The 19,879-nt window shown below is 47.5% G+C and overlaps 2 protein-coding genes across 7 annotated transcripts in view; one reads left to right on the plus strand and one right to left on the minus strand.

Moving 5' to 3' along the window:
- The window catches only part of DIS3 (DIS3 exosome endoribonuclease and 3''-5'' exoribonuclease), a 35,465-nt gene extending 31,762 nt beyond the window's left edge, over nucleotides 1–3,703 (minus strand). Inside the window, exons 1-3 of the mRNA XM_074982866.1 lie at nucleotides 3,415–3,703; nucleotides 2,633–2,790; nucleotides 35–228 (exon numbers count right to left, since the gene is read on the minus strand). Coding sequence (XP_074838967.1) covers nucleotides 35–228; nucleotides 2,633–2,790; nucleotides 3,415–3,642 — 580 coding nt within the window. The 5' untranslated portion in view covers nucleotides 3,643–3,703. The remainder of the gene's footprint in view (nucleotides 1–34; nucleotides 229–2,632; nucleotides 2,791–3,414) is intronic.
- Nucleotides 3,704–3,838: 135 nt separating this feature from the next.
- The window catches only part of PIBF1 (progesterone immunomodulatory binding factor 1), a 225,793-nt gene continuing 209,752 nt past the window's right edge, over nucleotides 3,839–19,879 (plus strand). For 5 of the 6 annotated variants that reach the window (XR_012643092.1, XM_074982867.1, XM_074982868.1 and 2 more), the window contains exons 1-4: nucleotides 3,839–3,994; nucleotides 5,101–5,403; nucleotides 9,809–9,909; nucleotides 15,289–15,487. Coding sequence is in view for 5 of the 6 variants with exons in the window: in XM_074982867.1 (XP_074838968.1) it covers nucleotides 5,152–5,403; nucleotides 9,809–9,909; nucleotides 15,289–15,487 (552 nt within the window). In the remaining variant the exon portion in view is untranslated. Of the gene's footprint in view, nucleotides 3,995–5,100; nucleotides 5,404–9,808; nucleotides 9,910–13,904; nucleotides 14,044–15,288; nucleotides 15,488–19,879 lie in introns of those variants that run through there. The other variant, XM_074982869.1, reaches the window with a different exon arrangement.

Consider the following 19,879-nt stretch of genomic DNA (forward strand, 5'->3'; position numbering starts at 1 on the left):
CAATAAGCTGAACATTTCTTATCGATAAACTTACATGTATAAGCAATTAACCCCTCTTCCACAGCTTTCTCTTTATTACTTCTGTCATTTGTTAGTAAAATAACTTGTATGGTCTCCTCATTATTCATTTTCTTCAAGTGCTCATCATACCATTTTACTGCTACGCGGATGGCTCTATCATTGCGGTCATTAGAAGTTTCTCCTTGCTCTTGTTCTATGTACGTTTCTCTGCAATCAATAGAAAATTCTAAACTAAGGAAGGTTCAGTGTGATGCTACTGATCTTTAAATATACCTAACAACAATCTAAAAGGGGGATAAGGAAAAATAGCGAGAAAACTCTATTTCTGTCACAGAATTTATTATTGAAGATTAGGGTGAATTGTGAGAAACTACAGAGGGAATTACTGAATTTAGTTCAGTGGTAGAAAACTTGCAGCACAGGCCGTACATAGTTCATCAGGGTAAGCTGCTGGTGGGATACCAGACAGCTTGTTTACCTTTCATCCATAGGGACAGCTGCTCATGGCTCCCACTGGCTATGGTTCCTCTTGTCTTATGCTTCTTGAAATTTAGTGCATCTTTTAAATGTTACATATGGAACAAGTCACTTAGCAAGATTCAGACTTAGTCTACCCTATAGACTTAGGTTGATGTAAACCAGTTTATATCCACCGTAACTATGTCAGTGTCTGTGCCAGAATGTAGCTTTTCCAACAAGGTAAATGGCCTGCTAAACCAATGTAACTCCATCTTGTTGAGAGATGCAGTGCTTATTTCGATACAGTTAGGGAACAACAGCATCTGTGTAGTTGCTGTATTATTTATGTTACTTGTTGGCTGTCACCCCCAAGCAAGGTTAACAGTTATGAGCCCCTGCTCCAGCACTGAGAGCCCAGAGCCTCACTGCTGCCTCTTAATGAGGGACTGGAGGGTAGGGATGGAAGAGCAGGAGCCAGGACACTGCCTGGGCTTGTGCTCTCCCATCCCTGACCAGGAGGCACCAGTTAGGCTTCTGGCTGTCAGCTCTAGCTCCCCTTCCCCCAACAGCCTGAAGGGCTCAATTTCATGTCAAGAAGCCTACTAGCAATGGAACTGATCTTGTCAATGTCATAGCTGCTATCAGTGTTCCTAGTAAGCTGATTAGCAGAGCACGCACGGTGGACAGCATGTGTGTTTCTACTGGTGATGCATATCTGCACGTGCCTTGTTGCACACAACAAAACTTATTCTGACCACAGATGGAAAAATTATAGGGAACACTGGCTGCCATTATTTCATATTCTGGCTCTGTTCTCAGCTCTGGTACTCAGGGATTCCAGCAATGAACTCCAGAGGACACCGATAGCTTGGACTGTCAATCCAGTACTAGAGCCACAATGCCCACTGCTGGCTGATAGCTACAATCTGAAACAACAGCAGCCATGAATCTGATAAAGATGTCACTGACATTATGTCAAAAAGGTGGGCCCCCTCTTTTTCCCCCATCCTTCCTTCCCCGCTTTCCCTGCTACATTAACCCTGGATTCTAATTGTCTACTACATTGCTTCTCAACCAGTTTTAATAAAGTAACCCTTTCTCAAAAAAATGTATAAGTTCCCCAAAACTTCTCTCATGTACTCCTAAGGGTACATGTACCACCGGTTAAGAAACATGGCCCTGAAGTAATCTGAGGTCTCGAAACACATGCCATTCAACCTTTCCAGATTACTGCACCTTTTTCAGGAGCCAGATTTGTTTTGTATACCACCAAATTACACCTCACTTAAAAACTACTACTACTACTGAAAACTTGCTGACTTTTTACCATCTTGTTTTCAAATGAATGAATCGCAATAGAAATATTGCACTTACACTGAAATGTAAGGCATATGAAGCAGCAAAAACAAGTCATTGTTTGAACTGTCAATGAACTTTTAGATTCTACTAACTTTACTAGGGTTTGGGTTTTTTTAAATATAACCTGTTTTAAACTAGGTAAACACCTAGATGAGTTGATATACTCCCGCAAAAAACTCAGTGTTCCCCCATGCGTACATGTACCCCTGGCTGAGAAACATTGGTCTACTCCAATCTGAAAATCTGAAGTGGGTCTTGCCCATGAAACCTCATTACTTAATAAATAAATCTGTTAATCTTTAAGGTGCTACAAGTCTGCTATTTTGCACATTTAAAATATTTTTCTAAATACAGAATAATGTGTCAGAGTATGTGAATATTTTGAAGCAAGTAAGTTTATTCTGAAGTGTCTGAAGGCATTTGAAACATGCAAGTATCTCACACCTGTTTATCTTAAAAGTACATCTTTTCATGCCTATTGATGAAACCGCAAACAACTTGAAATTGTACTACAATTAGTTACCCTATTTTCTTCATTAGTACCCCAAAACATCAGTTGTACCAATTTGTGTTCCCTCTAATTGTTTCCAACCATGGGCAGAATATTTCATGTGCACCAAGGCACATGAACAAACACCTCCAGTAGAAACAAAAACCTAGCTGTGGGCACTCAGCCAATCAGCTGAAAGGCATTTGAACGTCCCCTGAGATTCACCCAACTCACAGAGAACACTGGTTATCTCCCAGTTAGCTATATAGTGCATTCTGAAGTTTACCCCAAGCTATATCGTACCGATGATGTTCATTAGTGAACGAATAAAAATGTTTTTCAGGATTGGCAATCACATCTCTAATTCGCTTGTACACTGGTGCACTCCGTTTCCTCACTTCTTGTAAAACTGTTTGAAGCACAATTACATTTGTTATAACAGGATCTTCAAGTATATCAATCTGTGAAACAAGAGCATGTAAGTTAAATATTTATTTTTATCTGATAGGATAGACTAAAATGTTTACCTGACCCAGACACATGATCTCCAGAACATAAAATTAATGACACACCCAGACCTGCTGCTGCCCACCCCCCCACCACGGCTGCTGAGTAATGGAAACCGGCTACAGTTGTGCTCAGGATATGTCTCCAGATCCCTCCTGGAGACACCGGGTGGCATTTTCAAAAGCTGCCAGCCATGAATGTGAGTAAAAAAAGGAGACTCGCATGAGCTCACAGCAGCCACTTCCCTGACTCTGGTCAGTATCATCAAGAAAGCAAAATTCAGCTTGGGACCAAAGGATGATGGAAGTGGTGGTACCACTCAGTTGATTTCATCCTCGTCTCACTGGAAAATGGTTTGTCTTTGAGCGAGCACTATCTGCTCTCGGGGCTAAGCGACTACAAAGAAAACTCAGCTCAGACTTCAGAAAGAGGAAGGTTATATCGCCAAAACAGCAGGCAAATGTTTGAAGCCGCGGCCAGCCTGCACTGAGGGAGGTAACCTGGGACCCAGCTGGTTACCCCTCTACGGCACGTAACGGTGGCGGACTCCCCGCCGAGGGTCACGCAGCGGCGGGTACCTGGTGCAGCAGGACGTTGGTGTCCGGCAGCAGATAGTGGAGGGCGGGACAGAGGCTGCTGGCGGCTCCGCTGGGCTGGGCCTCGAGGCGGGGCTCCCCGGGCTGCTGCTCGCACAGCTCACAGGCGGCCGCCCCGCAGGCGATGTCGTCGCGCAGGTAGTGCTCGCGCACCACTTTCATCACCGCCCCCGCCCGCGTGCGCTTCAGGAACGTGCGCGAGGTCAACATCGTGCCCGCACGAGCCCCGGCCAGTGGCCAGGGAAGAGCCGGCACCAAGCGAACGGCTCCCGCCAAGCAACACACACACCGACCGGAACCGGAATAGCGGGCGGAACCGGAGACTACATCTCCCTGCATGCACCGCGACACGCGCCGGAAACTTTTGTTTGGGCCCCGCCTTGCAAGGGCAGAGGCCTGGCGAGTCCCGGCGTGCAGCGCGAGTAGAGCGGGGCGGTTGACGCGATCCTTTCGGTTCTTTTGTTTTAGCGCGAGCACCGTTGCCGTGGTGACGGCTTCGAATAGTCTCCCCCGCTCGGAAGCGACGCGTGAGTGGCCGTTGGGCGGCCAGTAGTTGCTGGAGGTGAGTCTCTCACCTCGCCGGGCTGGGGCCAGGGCAGCTTCCCCAACGTACCACTTTGGCCGCCCGTGCGGGGCTGTTCTAGCGAGTTCCCCGGCCGCAGCGTGTGCTCGGTGTGCCTGCCTGGCATCCCGGGGTGGCACCGGCGGGCCCGGCTCCCCTGGTGCTCGTTGGGAGCAGGAGTCACTAGTGTTCTCCTGGGTGTCTTCTAACCTCCTGCTCTGCCCTTGTGCTGAGGGATGGTGGGCCGATACCACCACCAAATCCCGTTTCTGGGTTCAAGCAGGCTGTCCGTTAGGGAGAAGGGCCGTGGTGATGGAGAGCTCGGCTTTGTGAGTGCAGGGGAGACTGTTGTGGGGGTCTGCACGGTTCTTCCACCTATCTTCCTGTCGGAACGCAGAGAGAGGGCCAAGTGTCTGCCACGCCTTCCCCTTTCCCCTTTCCCCCTACTCCTGCAAACGCTGCGGGGGAGGGAAGGCAACATTGATAGGGATGTGTTCGGTTTGCTGATTGCACTACGCGGAGGCATTTAAATGCTGTAGTAAAGAGGATGGTCTAAGAACCTATTTGGGAGAGAAAGCTGGTTGTGTATAAGGAATCGTTGGCATGTGTTTAAGTTTGCAGGATGGGTATGTGTCTCATATGGGCCACTACCATTTTATTCCCACATCTGAGCCTCAATTGCATGGGAGCCATGCCTCTGTTCGAGGGAGATTGAATAAGATGTGGCAGAGACTGAACCAGCGTCCCATAGTGTCTTTTGGCAGTTCTGCATAGGCAGAAAATGGTACTTGATTAACGGAGGGCAGGGCGGTGAGCACCATGTTGAGACTGAGCAGGATAAAGTTCCACTCTGAACCGTATGTGTTACTGTGTTGTTTACACTGACTTCAGTGTTGAGTGATACCACCAACTACTATTGGTAAGTCTGCAATGTCCTTCTGCAAAGAAGGCTGCTTGTAGTGTGGAAGTTAGTAAGCCCCAGTGCAGGGGCAAGATTTTATTTTGCAGCATCCAGGCAAGACAAAAGTTGAGCAAGAAATCCAGAGTGTTGGTTAATAGTTTTCCATGCCTCTTAATTGTTTTGACTTTTGCCTTTCGCTCTACAGGGATCTCAGATTAAATCACAGCCAAAACAATCTTTTCAAAGAGAAAGAAAAATGTCGCGGAAGGGCTCCAAGGAAACCAAAAAAGCAAATGTCTCCAGTTCCCTGGAGTCTGAAGATATTAGTTTAGAGACTACAGTACCGACAGATGACATTTCCTCTTCTGAAGAAAGAGAAGGTACCACCAAAATTACTAGGCAGCTGATTGAACGGAAGGAATTGCTTCATAATCTGCAATTGCTGAAAATAGAGTTATCTCAGAAAAACTTAATGATTGACAACTTGAAAGTGGAATATCTGACCAAAGTAAGAAAGCTTTCTATTTTATTTGCACTCTTTATTCCAGAAGTATTGCTTAAGCATAGAAAATAACTTTAGATACTTCTTCATGATTCTTGAATAACTTTAATTTACAAATCAGCTTCACTTATTCTAATGGAAATCAGGTTAAATACAGACGTGAAAATGTGAGCTTTTCCTTGCAGTGTGCTGCAGCCATACAGAAATCTCTAGGGCAGTGATACTCAGTCTGCAACTTGAAATTTACATGTGGCTCTTTGACGGGTAGCCTTTAGCTCTTTTGTGGTCCCTCCAGGAGCTTTTGGAGGGAGTAGAATCAGATTAACATGGGCATTAGGGACTGCAAACTGGGGCCCTGGGCTAAGGGGGCCTGCAAAAAGATCTCCAGGCCACCACGAGTCCAGATCTTTTTGCTGGGGCCCTCTAAGCCCAGGACCCTGAGCCTCAGCCTCTAAAGCACCTGCATTAATTGTACTGGGGTGGAAAGGGGGGGTGGCTCTGGTTACTGCTTAGTACGCTTGCCTCCCTGCTGGGCTAGAGCTATACAGTGGTAAGGGGAAGCAATCTCTTTGTCCGTGTACTGCCCTTGCTTGCAGGCAGACCCTTCCTGACCAATGGGAATTGTGATTGTTGAGTCTGCTGGCAAGGGCAGTGTGTGGAGCCACTCGCCATCCCCACAGGGAGCCAAGATAGGCAGGAGCCTACCTCAGCCATGCTGTGCCACCAAATGGCAGCTGCCCGAGCTAAGTGCCCAGCACCCCAGCCCTCAGCTTCCTCCCACACCCACGGTTCTGCACAGGTCCTTCACCCCTACCTCTTGCCCTCAGCCGCCTCCTGCATTCAACTCGTTGACTTCAGCTTGAAGCCCCCTCCTGCATTCTGAACTCCTCATGCAATAAGTTAGTTCAATTTATTTTTAGTATATTGAAAACTGATTTTAATTTTTTTAGAATATTTGGTTATGTTTATGGTTATGTAGTCAATACTATTGTATGTTAGTTTGTGTTTTGGTTATGTGGTGTACAGGGTATGCAGTAGCAGGACTGTTCTTATGACTTCGGGTTTCCTGTGCAGTCTGAGCATCTGTACCCTCCCCCCACCCCAATGAGGAGCAGGACAATATCTCTCGGGGCTAGGGAATAGGGCTGAGCAGAAGGCTGTTGGAGTGGGAACAGGCAGATGGAGAGAGCAGTACAGCCCACCAGGACTGTGGGCTGGGGAATTTGGGCTGTTGGGACCAAGAGGCAGAGGGACTGGGGGGCCAGATGGTAGACAGGGGACTGGACGATTCAGCCAAAGGGGCTGGGAGATTTGGGATGCTGGGTCTGGGTGACAGAGTGGAGTGGGGCAAGGAGCTGGCGAATGGCCTGCTATAGCTGGGAGGAGAAGCAGGGCCAAAGAGCCAGGAGATTTGGGCTGCTAGGGCCAGAAAGTGGAGTAGATGGGTGAAGAGCCAGGGGACTGGGGTTGCTTCAGTTGGCCATTGCATTGCATTGCATGCAGCATAGGGCGCTACATGATTTTGGGCACAGAGGTGCCACAAACTTAGTAGTGTCCTCCACACTTCCATGTATGCTTAGAGACAGCCATGCAGTAGTCATATAGCTCTTTTGGTTCATGGTGGTTGTGAGCATGGCTCTCATGCTACGTGACCTAGTGGTACTGTTGCTAGGCATACAAGTTCACTTTCATTCTAGACTTGATACTGCATAGAACTTTCAGAATATTGTACACAATTAATTTCCCATAATATTTCTGTAGGGTAGGTACCAAAATATCTTCTTTGTTTTTCATAGAAGGTAAAAAATGGGGAAATTGAGATATATGAAGGAATTTAAGGATGCATTTTTAGTAAAGGCAGAGTTTAGATCTTGTGACAATACTTTTGTCTTACCTTTTTAAAATCTAAACCAGAGGTGTCCAAAAGGTTGACACCCGATCATCACATGTCCTCCTACCCCCCAGCCACTTGCCATTCCCTCCCCACAGCCAGGTACCCCATCCCTCTGCCCCTGGTGACTCACAGTAGCTGTCCAACCCTAAGCCACGCAGTACCAAGAGCTGCTGCGGAGGCTCAGGCAGCGGTGCTCAAGGAGCCACCCCACTATGTAGCCCCTAAGCCAGCGGTGCCCAACAAGCCACCGTGCAAGCCCCCGAGTCGCTGCACCAGCCTGGCAACCTGCTGCACTAGCCTGCCAACCTGCATTTGCCACAATATATGCTTCCCCTTTCACCACTTGTGGCGAACGGGGAGTGAATTGGACGCTGCGGGTTTAAATCAAAGGAAATACTAGTCTCTTAGCACTCTTACTATTCAAAGTCAAGTATTCTTTGTCAGTCTCTCAAAACACACACATACACATTAAAGAAGCTTATCACAGATGCATTTACTATAGAAGAAAAAAAATGTATGGGAGATAAGGGATCACCGGTCTGAAGAGCTGGAGAAACACTGAAGTGTAGACTTTAGAGTGATCTTACAATGGGAACAACTTATATGGAACAACTGAGGCCAGGTCTACACTAGACATTAAAGTTGATTGTAGATATGCAGTTCTAGCTCTGGCAATTGCATAGCTACAATTGACTTAGAGTGAACCCCCAATTTACACGTAGGTTGTATTCCTGGGCAACCACGTGTAAGTTGAATTTTGCATAAGTTGGGGGAGCTGGGGAACTGACCAGTGCTGCTGCTTTGGTTAGTTTCCTGGGTCCCAGAGGTGGTGGGGAGCCAGGCGGCAGCCTGGCTCCTTGCTCCCCTCCTTGCAGGAGCTCGGAAACCAACGAGCTCTGTTGCGCCAGTTAGTTTCCCAGCTCCTGGGGTTAACAGAGAGGCACAAACCAGGTGGCAGCCTGCCTCCCACAAGTGGAGGAGAGCTGGGAGCCAAGCTGCCGCGTGGTTCCTAGCTTCCCACCGCTCATGATATTGGCTCATATTAATCCAAGAAATGCACAGGTTGAAGTTGCATAAATAGGGTTTTTAGTGTTTCTACAATCAACTTACCTGGCTGTCCTCACAGAGTGAGGTCAGTGGGAGAAACTCTTCCGTTGACCTCACTTACTCCTCACACTACTGAGGAGTACAAGGGTTGACTACTGACCCCAGATAGTAGGGATGCATGAAATTGAACTAGGTGCACAAAATCGAATCCCGGAAGATCGACCCTGACGGAGTTGATTTTCTGCATAGTGAAGACCTACTTTTAGAATCAGCAACTTACAAGTGAGAAGAGTCTCATTTACAAGAGGTGTGGGGAGGGACACTGATGTAAGGGGAAGGGAAAAAATGCCTTAGTATAATAATGTATAATTGTGTTATGTTATTTTATGCTAGAACCTATTTATAATTACAGTGATGCATGTAGTGAAGTATGTCGTTGTAGCACTCAGAAGAGATGTTTATGTAGCAGTGAAAACTTCTCCTGTCTGTGCAGGTACTCTACCTCACTTTGAGGCCGTAGGCTAGTGGTGGGCTACCTACCACCTGTAGGGCATATAGGGGCCCATCGGGGTTCTATATGTGACCCACAAGACATTTTGTGTGTGGTTGTGTACAGGTGGGATTCCAGTGGTTTCCATCTGCATATTTTTTTTCCCCGGCAGTGTTTTTGAAGTGATAGGGAAAGGCATGTGAAGTGAGGTGTGTGCTAATTGCTCACAGGATTCACCGTGAGAGAGATGTTTGTTTCCTGTGCATCCAATCAAAGCACTGCTAGAGTTCAGTTGGCGCACCACACACATTCTAGGTATGCAGTCGCACTTATCAAAACTACCCCATTTCCTAAGAATGTCTTGGTTGCAGCCCTCTGAGATGAAGAAGGGTTGCTCATGGGGCCCGCTCACTAGCCTAGCTTGCCCATCACTGCTGTAGGCAATAGGTGGGAGAAGCCCTGTCTATGCAGGAAGTTTGATCAATGTAGGCGAGTTGCTCACAGGTATGATTTTCCAAGCACCTGAACAACTGTAGTTATGCTGACATAATTTCTGAATGCAGAACAGGGCTCAGTCTGTTTTGTTGATATCTATTTATATTTACATTATATTTATATTTATATATTTATATTTATATTATATTTACATTTGTCCATAAATTGAATTTAGCCAAAATCCTGCAATCAGATCTGAGTAATTGGGTGCTTTAGCCTTTGTGCATTCAGTTATAGAATTGGAGCCTTAATTTGGAGGTTCTTTGGGGCAAGTATCATTTCTTTACTTGTTTTTGTAGGTGTCTAGAACATTTTGGTGTTTTCTTAAAAACAATCTGATTAGCAGTCTCTTGAACAACTCATTTTCCTTGCCATTTTTCTATTTTCTTTCAATGAAAGATGACACAAACTGTTGCTTTTGTCAGAAAATGTTTCGGGAGAAATTAGTCAGATAAATCTTCTCTTTTATTTTTACTTGCTTCTAGATTGAAGAGCTAGAAGAGAAGCTTAATGATACAATCCACCAGAAACAGCTGTTATCGTTACGACTAGACAGCCAGTTAGCATTGCAGCAAGAGGATGCCAGGTATGAAAATAAATGGACTTCATCATTAATACATACTATGGCAGGATGTAGGTTACCGGGAAAGCAGCAGGTTGTATAAGCCTTTTCATTCTAAACTGTTACTTATAATTGAGGGAACTTTCATTACTACTTGCTCAAACTTTCACTAGCCCTGACTGTTTCAATTTTAGTTGAAACTTTAATATAAGTAAGAGTATCTACTGTTTTTGAGAACTAACTGCTTGAGCAGGAGGAGTACTTTCCCCACTCAAAAAATAGTGAATCTGAAACCCTTTTTCTACAATTCTGTATCTTGAGTGACTTGGGGAGATGGGAGGGAATGAAAGGTGTCATTTGACTTGGAGAGCTTTTGTTGAGCAGAAGTGCGCCAGTGTCTGGGTAAATACTGACTTTGTGACTTGAGTTTTCTGAAACATTTCAGATTATTTGGAACCCTAAAGCTAGATCAAGTGAAATGTTGTTGACAAAATAGCTTCTATTCTCTTTTCTACTTACTGGCCTTAAGAAGGATAGTGAAGTGTGGTATCTTATTTAGTGAAGAGTTGTATCACAGTAGAAGATACCTCTCTGTGCTGGAGTTTGTGTGCCTTTCTCTAAGGCTTCTTCTCTAGAAGCTTTGTGGCAGAATTGGGAGCTGAATCTAGGCTTCAGATTTAAGGGCACGGTGTTTGGGAAGACATTTTTCCCTTTTGTGCTTAAGTTAGGCCATTTTATGCTTATTTGAGGCCTGGTCTACACTAGGATGTTAGGTTGATTTTTTTCCTAAGCAATCAGTCCACACAATAGTGTCCATTTCACCGACTTTAAGAGCTCATAAGGTTGACTTTTATACTCCTGCTTTTCATGAGGAGTAATGCCAAAGTCGACCTTGTCTTGTCAACTTGCGGATAATGCAGATTGAGCATTATGAAATTCAATGTTCTTGACCTCCTTGAGGCATTCTGCAGTGCCCCAATGTGACCACTCTGGTCACTACTTTCAGCTCTGCTGCTTTCCAGGTGTGCAGGAAACGGCCTGGGAAACTTTGAATTTCATTTCCTGTTTGGCCAGAGTGGTGAGCAGAGCAGGCAACGCACCTCAGCAGCACCTCTGGCCATGAATTCCCAGGGTCACAGGCGAGTTCTGGAATGGAGAGGGCAGGAGAGCAAGGATGTTATTGCTGTGGGGGAGATGAAGCAGCAAAATAAATGAAAATATGTATGCCAGTATCTCATGGGGGATGGTGAAGAAAGGATACACCAGAAACATCCAATGGCGCCATGGGAAAATAAAGGCGCTCAGGCAGGTGTCCTAGAAGACAAAGAAAGCAAATGGCCATTCTGGGTTATTGCTACAAACTTGCTGCAGGATTCTGAGGGTGGTGGAGGCCGAGCCAACCACTGTCCTCAAATAATCTGTGGATACTTTTGAAGAGATTCCTGAGGCAGCCTCTGGCAACAGCAAGGACATAGAGGAAAAAGAGAAGGACGACAATGGTCAGAAGGTGAATGGAACAGCTAATCTCACTGGCAGCCATGAACTTTTTTAAACTTCGGATTTTTTCCTCCCCTCCCAGGATGTTTTGCGGCTGGACTTTGATGGTGGTGAGGGCACCTCTGGTGAGTTCTCATTTTTAATCATGCTATTAGTGGGTTAAGGCAGTTGGTTGTGATCTGTGGTGGGCACTTATCTACACAGCCTGGGACTCCTGGAACAGCTTGTTAGTGTGTCTGGGGATGGAGCTCTGATCCTTCCTGTGCATTTACATAGAGATTTCAGACTGGTATTCTTTAATTCGTCTCACGAGATTTTTCGGGAGGCCTACTTTATTCCAACCTCCACAATAGGACAACTTTCCTCACCCAGCCCCCTGCAAGTAATCTGGCATCATTGAGCGGTGCAGCAATACCGTCCATACCATCCACATTCAGTCAACATCATTCCTTATCAGTATGTTTGATTCTAAGGAGGCTGATATCTTTCTTTGCAACCTAGAGAAAGAAGGGGAAGGAGTATTAAGCTATTATGATAGCACAAGCTGCTCCACCATGCTTGGCTCACCTCCCTCTCTCCCTTCCCTGGGCTCCTGGGGAAAGGGAAACTTTCACTGTTCCAGGGCAGGGCAGGCAGGGAAGTCACAGGACAACTGCAAGAGCACATGCTCCCATAGCAGCAAGGAGGAAGACACAAGATGCACTCCCATGCCCTACCCCCTCTTTTCTCCCTCTCATTCTTCTTGGCGAAGAAGGAGAGACAGCCTGGATAGCACAAGCTGTCCTGCCTTGCCCTACCCCCACCCCCTCCTTTCCCCAGCCCTCTGGGGAGATCCATGCCTTACCATGACTGGAACTGAACTGAGTCAAGCAGGTCCCTTAAGATCTCTGTATAGTACCTGCAGCACAGAGGACTATTAAAAGCCAAATTTGTCTTTGCACATAACACAGCCTTACTGTGTGCCGCAGAGGGTCTTTCATGAAATTCCTTTACGTATTGTAAAATTCATCTATTCATCTCCTCTACAGTAAATGTATCTCTCTAATGTCTGGTCTTCACTTATATTTTGTTGCAGTGTGTTCAATGGGCTCATTAACCACCGTCATCCTCCCCCCGCAATGTGTTGGACTAGCACAGATCTGAAGGAGAAAACAAATGTGGGATGGTATGTTCCCAGAGCCACCAGTGCTGACAAATCAGTTAAATGCATGGAAGAGAAGCATACTGGAAGAGAGGAGGGCAGATTGGGAGGACAGGAGAGTGCTCAAAGAGAGCATGAAGTCTGGACTGCGGAGGAGATGTTGCAGCTGATGGTGCAACAAGCAGCTCCTGAGGTGCCTGGTACAGGAGCTCAGAGCCCCACTGCACACCATTGTCAACCACATGCTTTCCTCACCATGCTCCATACCTCTTTTCCCTGCTCCCTCCCCCCTGCTATCAGCACTCCAGAAGGTGGTTACAGGGAAGTCAAGGGCAGCCTTGCATTACACTCCCAGGGATGCTTCTGAGAGCAGAAGAGAGCTTACCCCTGGCTCCTACCATGAACTTCTTCACTGTTCCCTCAATAAAAATAATAAAGCTTGCAAAAACAGTGTATTTATTGCTTGTGTTGCTCAAGGCCTGTGAGGAATGTATAGGATTTACAAAGCAGTGCACATTATACAGGAGCACCTCCTTAAGAGCAACAGACATTACTTTCTGATCATTCATAAAACTGTTTTTCAAAGCCTCCCTGATCAGCAGTGCCCCTTGCTGTGCTCTCCTTATTACCCTGGTGTCTCTTTGCTCATGGTTAGTGACCAAGTGATCTGCTTTGGCCCTCCAGTTTCTCATGACATTTCCCCCCTTGCTCTCACATAAGTTATGATGCACACAAGGGGCTACCACCACAAGGGGAATGTTGCTTTTGCTGAGGTCTAACAGCGTCAGGAGGCTCCTGAACCTGGCTTTTAAATGTCAAAATGCACATTCTACTATCATTCTGCATTTGCTCAGCTTGTAGTTGAACTGCTCCTTACTGTGATCCAGGCTGCCTGTGTATGGCTTCGTGAGCCAAAGGAGCAAAGTGGTAAGCTGGATCACCCAAGATCACCATTGGCATCTCCACATCTCCAATGGTAACTTTCTGGTCTGGGAAGAAAGTTCCATTCTGCAGTTTTCTGAACAGACCAGCATTCCCAAAGATGTGTGTGTCATGCATGTTTCCAGCCATCCCACGTTGATGTCGGTGAAACATCCTTTGTGATCCACTGATGCCTGCAACACTATGGAGAAGTATCCCTTGTGGTGTATGTACTTTGTGGCAAGGTGGACTGGTGTCAAGATAGGGATGTGTGATCCATTTATCACCCTGCCTCAGTTAGGGAACACTATTGCAGCAGAACCATCCACCTTGTTCTGCACATTTACTAGAGTCACTAAATGGATGACAGCTACCCCCACTGTAGATTTGTTCGCTCTAAGTTGATTGCCTGCTGACCAGAAGCTGTCTAGTGTTGCAAGCTTCCACAGAGCTATTGCTATTCGCTTCTGAACTGTTGTTGCAAGTCTCATATTGGTATTGGGTGCAGGAGAAAGAAATTTACAAAGTTCCTTGAAAGTGACTTTACACATGCAGAAGTTTTTTGGCCACTGCTGATCATCCTATACCTACATAACAAGGTGGGCCCACCAATTTGAGGTTGCTTCACACCACTAGAGCAAGTGCTCCACTGTGTACAAAGCACTGAGTGCAGCTAGTATCTCCTCTTTCCTCTTCTCCAGCACTTCGCATTCCTGTATGTCCATGTCCTTCTCAGAGTCTTTATAGCTCTGATGGCTGCTTTGGCTCTGCACGTACTGCATCACAGTGCGTGAGGTGCTCATAATATTTGCCACAACAGTTTGAAGCTGGATAGGCTCCATGTTAGCCTTGCAATAGCATGTAATGGATATGAAATGGGACAAAAATATCTCTTATTATTGGTTTTCTACGGGGAGAGGGAGGAGGGAAGTGCATTATGAGAGGCTGATAAAACTCATCCAGAAGCACCCTTGTCACTTTTTTGTCCCCTCTGACACTGGGAGATTAACCCACAATGCAAGGGGGCAGCAGAAACTATGGGATAGATGTTCACAGTGTATTGCTGATGAAGTAAAAGCTGCCTGCCCTATGGGGGACATGCTAGTGATTTCATTTGCCAGTGTGGAGGTGCACTCTCAACTTTACAAAATCAGGTGCTAAAAATGAACCTTAACAAATTTGACCTAATTTCCTAGTGTAGACATACACTAACTTTTGTCAGGTGCTCTGGCTACTGTGCAGCTGAAAAAGTGCTGTGTACTGCGTAAATTAATAAGTTTAGAGACCGAAGACAGACTAAGATGCTTACCTAGGGTGGAAAAAACTTCTTTGTATCCACCTCTGTCTACTATTGTAATTTTTCCCACCAATAATTTATGCTTCTCTTTCTTCAGAACATATTTCTTTTTATGGTTTAGATATGCTTTGGTGAACCCCATAAAAATCTTTTGGTAGGATATTGACTTTTGTGGAGATTGGAGTAAAAGTTCTGAGTGTTTTATATATATTTTTTTTTTTATTTAAAGAAACTTGATAAATGTGCTATGATGCCAATATATTGGAAATGAAAGGCAATCTATTGTAGAAGTTGTCTCTGAATGATTATATTTGTTGCTTTAACTGGGGTTTCTTGCTTTCTTATGTTTCGTGCTTGAAAGGTGGTATGTTTTTTGCAATCTTATTTCTAGTTAAGAAACAAGTGTGTGTGGGGGGGAGGGTGGTAGTAGATTTTTTTTCTCTAAAATTAGGATAATTTTGTCTAGCTCAAGTATTACAGGGATTGATTAGTTAGTGAACAGAGATGCTTTAATCATGCGTATCAATTTTCTGGAATGTTTATGTAGAAAACATCAAGAGCTAATGAAACAGGAAATGGAAACCATTTTAATGAGACAAAAACAGCTAGAAGAAACAAATCATCAGTTAAGGGAACGGGCTGGAGATATTCGTCGCAGCTTGCGTGACTTGGAGTTGACAGAAGATTATTATGAGAAACTGAAATCTCTTTCTGAAGATGAACTTTCTATCCCTGAATATGTTTCTGTGAGTACTTTGTGTTCTATATTACTATTCAGACTATAAATTATGATGGTTTAGTAACCTGTTTGTAGTGATGGTTAGTGATTACCTTAATGTTGGGTGAGCAAACTTTTTGCATTGGGCGCCCCTTTTTGTCCCTGCAATTAGCAGGGCCCCTCACCCTGCCTAAGGTAGTCTGAACCAATGGAAATTTCACTTATGATTATATTTAAAAAAAAAAAACAAAAAAAAACTTTTAGCACATATACAAAAATATGTAGAAGTAACAACTTTAATTGATATATAAATGTGAATATATAGACATAAAGCCAGTAACATACTTCAAAAGTTTTAATGAAATGGAGAGTGCTTTACATGTAGAAGAGCTCTTTATTTTGCTGTTTCAAGACCCCTGTCCCATCCATTTGCCAGCTCGGGGGGAGGGGGACAAAAAAAAACCCAGTTCCCTGCTGTTTAAAGAGTCTGCCTCACTTCCCTGCCCCCCTCCAGCTCTCCTAGGCAAAGTTAAACAAAAGAACAAAACAAAAAAACCCCCCATAATTGTACTAAAATAAAAAAGCCGGAACTGTCTCAGAAGCCGAACAAAGGGGCTGTCTCAGTGGAAGGTTGGGAGACTGGAAATGATTCAAGCGTTCGTAGAGGACAGTGGCCCCTAGAGAGTAGGAGGACTGGCAGCAGAAGCCAGCCTAGCCCAGGGAGGCTGCAGAGACACCTGTGGTGGCAGGGGTCAGGGCAGGAGGGAGGGCGAGTGAGACAGGAAATGAAGCCAGCTCTCAGCAGAGGGAGACAGTGCCGCACCGGGCAGCGCTGCTGAGCTGACAGAGGCTGGGGGAGGGAGCAGAGCACTCCCGTGGAAGTTGGTGGCCAAAGAGAAGCAGACTGTGCTGTGCCGCCTGCATCCCTGCCTTGATGCACTCTTTCTGACTCCTTAGTATGCTTGTGAATATGGCATGGATTTGTTCTTCCACCACCATCCCTGCACAGAAATTGCTATTGCTGGTCTTTTTCCTAATAAAATTCCCTCAATCAAGACAGGGTTGGGGAGGGGGACCTTTTTGAAAACCAATCTTAAATACCTATTAGATTGAAAAAAAACTGTTGATATATATTTAAGAATGAGAAGTGCATGAAATTTGCTTGCCTTGCATGGTAGGCAACAGGAAGTTTAAGGGATAGTAGTAGGGGGAGGAAGAAGGTGAGAAGCTGATTTTTCAAATGCATAGACTTCCTGGAACAACGGTCCATCTTCCCCTTCAGTTCTTCTGCCCTGTGTGAATTGAAACAGTGTAGAGATGAAGGATCTTTCTTTGGATCCATAAAAATGTGAGACCTGTGGAGCTCTGCAAGAGATTGTAGGTATAGCAGGGTTGACTTACTGCCATAGTAACTCCTGCTGGTCCCACTGTGAATTAGCTCACTGTGTTGGAATGTGTCACCAGCTGGCTGGTGTCTCACACATCCTTGCTCCTTGGACTGTTGTGTCTTCTTCAGGGTGCTGCCCTATGGCAGTGCTCACCACTCAGGTCTTGCCCCCTTCTGGGGGTGTCAGCACTCCTTGCTTGATGCAGCTGACACCATCAACTGTAGTCCCAGACTCTAGTCCCTCACTCACGTAAGCCACAGTCTATAAAGGCCACACTTAGTGTTGGCTGGATGTGGTTCAAGAGGGGGATCCAGGCCCACCCACTACTGTGGCTCCCAGCCACTTCCCTGTGACTCTTGCATTTTCTTGGCCCTTTGTGTCAAGACCTGGCAGGTATCAGTGTCTGTCTCTCTCCGTCTGCTGCCCTGAGACTGCCCAGCACTGCTCTGTTCTGCTCGAGATGCTTCTCCCAAGGGGCCTGCTCTCTCCCTGGTCACGGCCCCATTGTTCTCTGTGGAGCAGCTCCTTATAAACAATGCTAGTGCTGCACACCATCCTCTGATTGGTGGAGGCTTTCTGCAGGCTCCCTCCAGTCTGCTTTAACCTGTTCTTGATGGAGCAGGGCAGCCACCCCACTATAGAAGGGCAAAACTATCACAGGGTTAAAAAATGACTACATACGTTTCTGGGGGATAGATCCCTCAGTAGCTATTAACCAGGGTGGGCTGGTATGCAACACTGTGGTCTGTGTGTCACTTGCCTTTGCCAGAAGCTGGAAATGGTAGCGGGTGGCTTACTGATGATTGCCTGTTCTGTTTATTGCTTCGGAAGCACCTGGAGCTGTTCATTATTGGAATTCAGGGTACTGGGCTAAATGGTTCATTGGTCTGACGCAATGTGGCTGTTCTTGTACGGTCTTGTCCTTAAATGGCTAATTTTTTTATACTAGGCTTACAGCAGAAATTAATTTTTAGTCAATTTTATTCTCTTGATTTTGAACTAAAGGCTATCATAACTTTAAATTTTAGGGTGCGTCTACACTAGCTGACTGCTTCGAAGTAGCCGGCACAACGTCGAAATAGCGCATCGTGTCTACATGCGCTGTGCACTATTTAGATGTTGAAATTGATGTTAGGTGGTGAGATGCTGAAATCACTATTTCTATCCAAAGATGGGAATAGTGCCCTAATTGGATGCTGAATGTCGAAGTAGGGTATGTGTAGATGATCCGCATCCCACTACTTTGAAATAGCGGGGTCCTCCATGACGGCAATCAGCTGAGAGGTTGAGACGTGCTGTCCAGCCCCGCTATAGGGTGGGCTCTATGATCACTGTGTGCAGCAGCCCTTAAAGCACCATGCACCTGGATTTCCTGTGGCAGGAAGCTGAGAGCCTGCAGGCAGCACACACACACGTTGCAGCCGTGCACGCCCTCCACAGACCCCTGACCTGTCCGACCAGCACCACAGCATCCTGCCAGCTCCCAGAGTGCCCCCAGGACTCCCTCCCGCAGGGATCCAGGGCCCCCTGGCAGCCAAATGGGGGGCCAAAAAGCGGCGGGGCCCCTCCTGGTCACAGTCCGAGATCTGAGACCTGCTGGGACTCTGGGGTGAAGAGGAGGTGCTCCACGTGATGGGGAGCAAGCAGTGGAACGTGAAAGCGTTCGCCTGACTGGCTGAGGGCCTGGCTGCCCGGGGTCACCCTGCCCGCACTGTGGATCGTGTCTACAAGCAAGGTGAAGGAGTTGTGGCAGGGTTACACCCGGGCCCGGGACTTGGCCAGCTGGTCTGGGGCTGCCCCCACTGCTTGCCCCTGTTGTAGGAAGCTCAGGGCCATCCTGGGCCCCTGGGACACCTCTTCCCCCCAGGACACACTGGACACTGCAGCTGAGGAGTCCCAGCAGGCCTTGGAGCTGGAGTCTGGTCCAGAGGCCAGCCCTGCACCTCGGGGCCCGCCCAAGAAGCCAACCCTCGGAGGAGGGGTCCAGCAGCGAGGAGTGGGGGCTCCTCGTAGACCACCCCTCCCAGAGCACCAGCTGGGCATCCGCCCACTGGGCTTCCCCCGACTGTGGCAGTGGACGGTCAGGTACGTACCCCACAGGGCACACTCTCCTGGGCCATGGCACGGGAGCACCAGTCACAACCAGGGGCCCCACACACCCCCAGTGGACCCTGACCTGCAACTGCCCAGCTACAGCATACAGCATGGTCCCAGGATGGCAGCATGGCCATCAGTGCCTGTCAGCACCCACACCCATGGACAGCACTGTGCCCTAACTCTGGGGTCAGGGGGACCATGCAGTGGGGCCACCCAGCAGGGACCCCACACCCACCGAAGGCGGATGGAGAAGCGACACCCAAGGTGGGGCATGGGGCATGGGCCATGGCACAGGGCACAGTACTAAAGTACTAACAGCCTTCCGCCGACCTCCCTCTCCACATCTGCACCATCAGGCAGTCAGGCACCCTCCGTGCTGCCCAAGAGCCCACCAGAGGTCAGGCACCACCAGTGCCCAGGGACGCCAGTGAGACCAGGACGGGCATGCCACCACCGGACCCAGGGGATGGCCCCTGTGGACCCCCAGCTCCTGGAGGCTCTCCAGCAGGAGGCGGAGGTCGCCGAGGAGAGGCTGTGATTCGACAGGGAGGAGTCCACCTGGCGCTGGGAGGCATGGCAGGAGTTCATGGGTGGGGTCTTCCGGGACATAGCTGGGTCGCTCTGGGAGGTCGTTGCCTGGCTCTCGCCCCCCGTTGCTCCCCTTGCCACCCTCCCTGCCGCTCCACCTGCTGCTCCCCCTGTAGCTCCCCCTGCTTTGCCTGCCAGCCCCCCAAGAATGGAGCCTGCTGGGGCTGAAGACTGGCCCGTGGAGTCATCCTGGCTGTACCCGCTGGTCCTCCCGGCCCCCAGCCTGCTGCGCCGGGGACCACAGACAAGGGAGCAGGGGGTGCAACCTGTACCTGCCGGGGTTGTGCCCCTCTACCCCCACCCCAGATTGATGGGCCAATGGCTGAACCATCCTCTGGCCCCCCATT

Source organism: Carettochelys insculpta, chromosome 1 (assembly GCF_033958435.1).
Source record: "Carettochelys insculpta isolate YL-2023 chromosome 1, ASM3395843v1, whole genome shotgun sequence".
Lineage (NCBI taxonomy): Eukaryota > Metazoa > Chordata > Testudines > Carettochelyidae > Carettochelys > Carettochelys insculpta.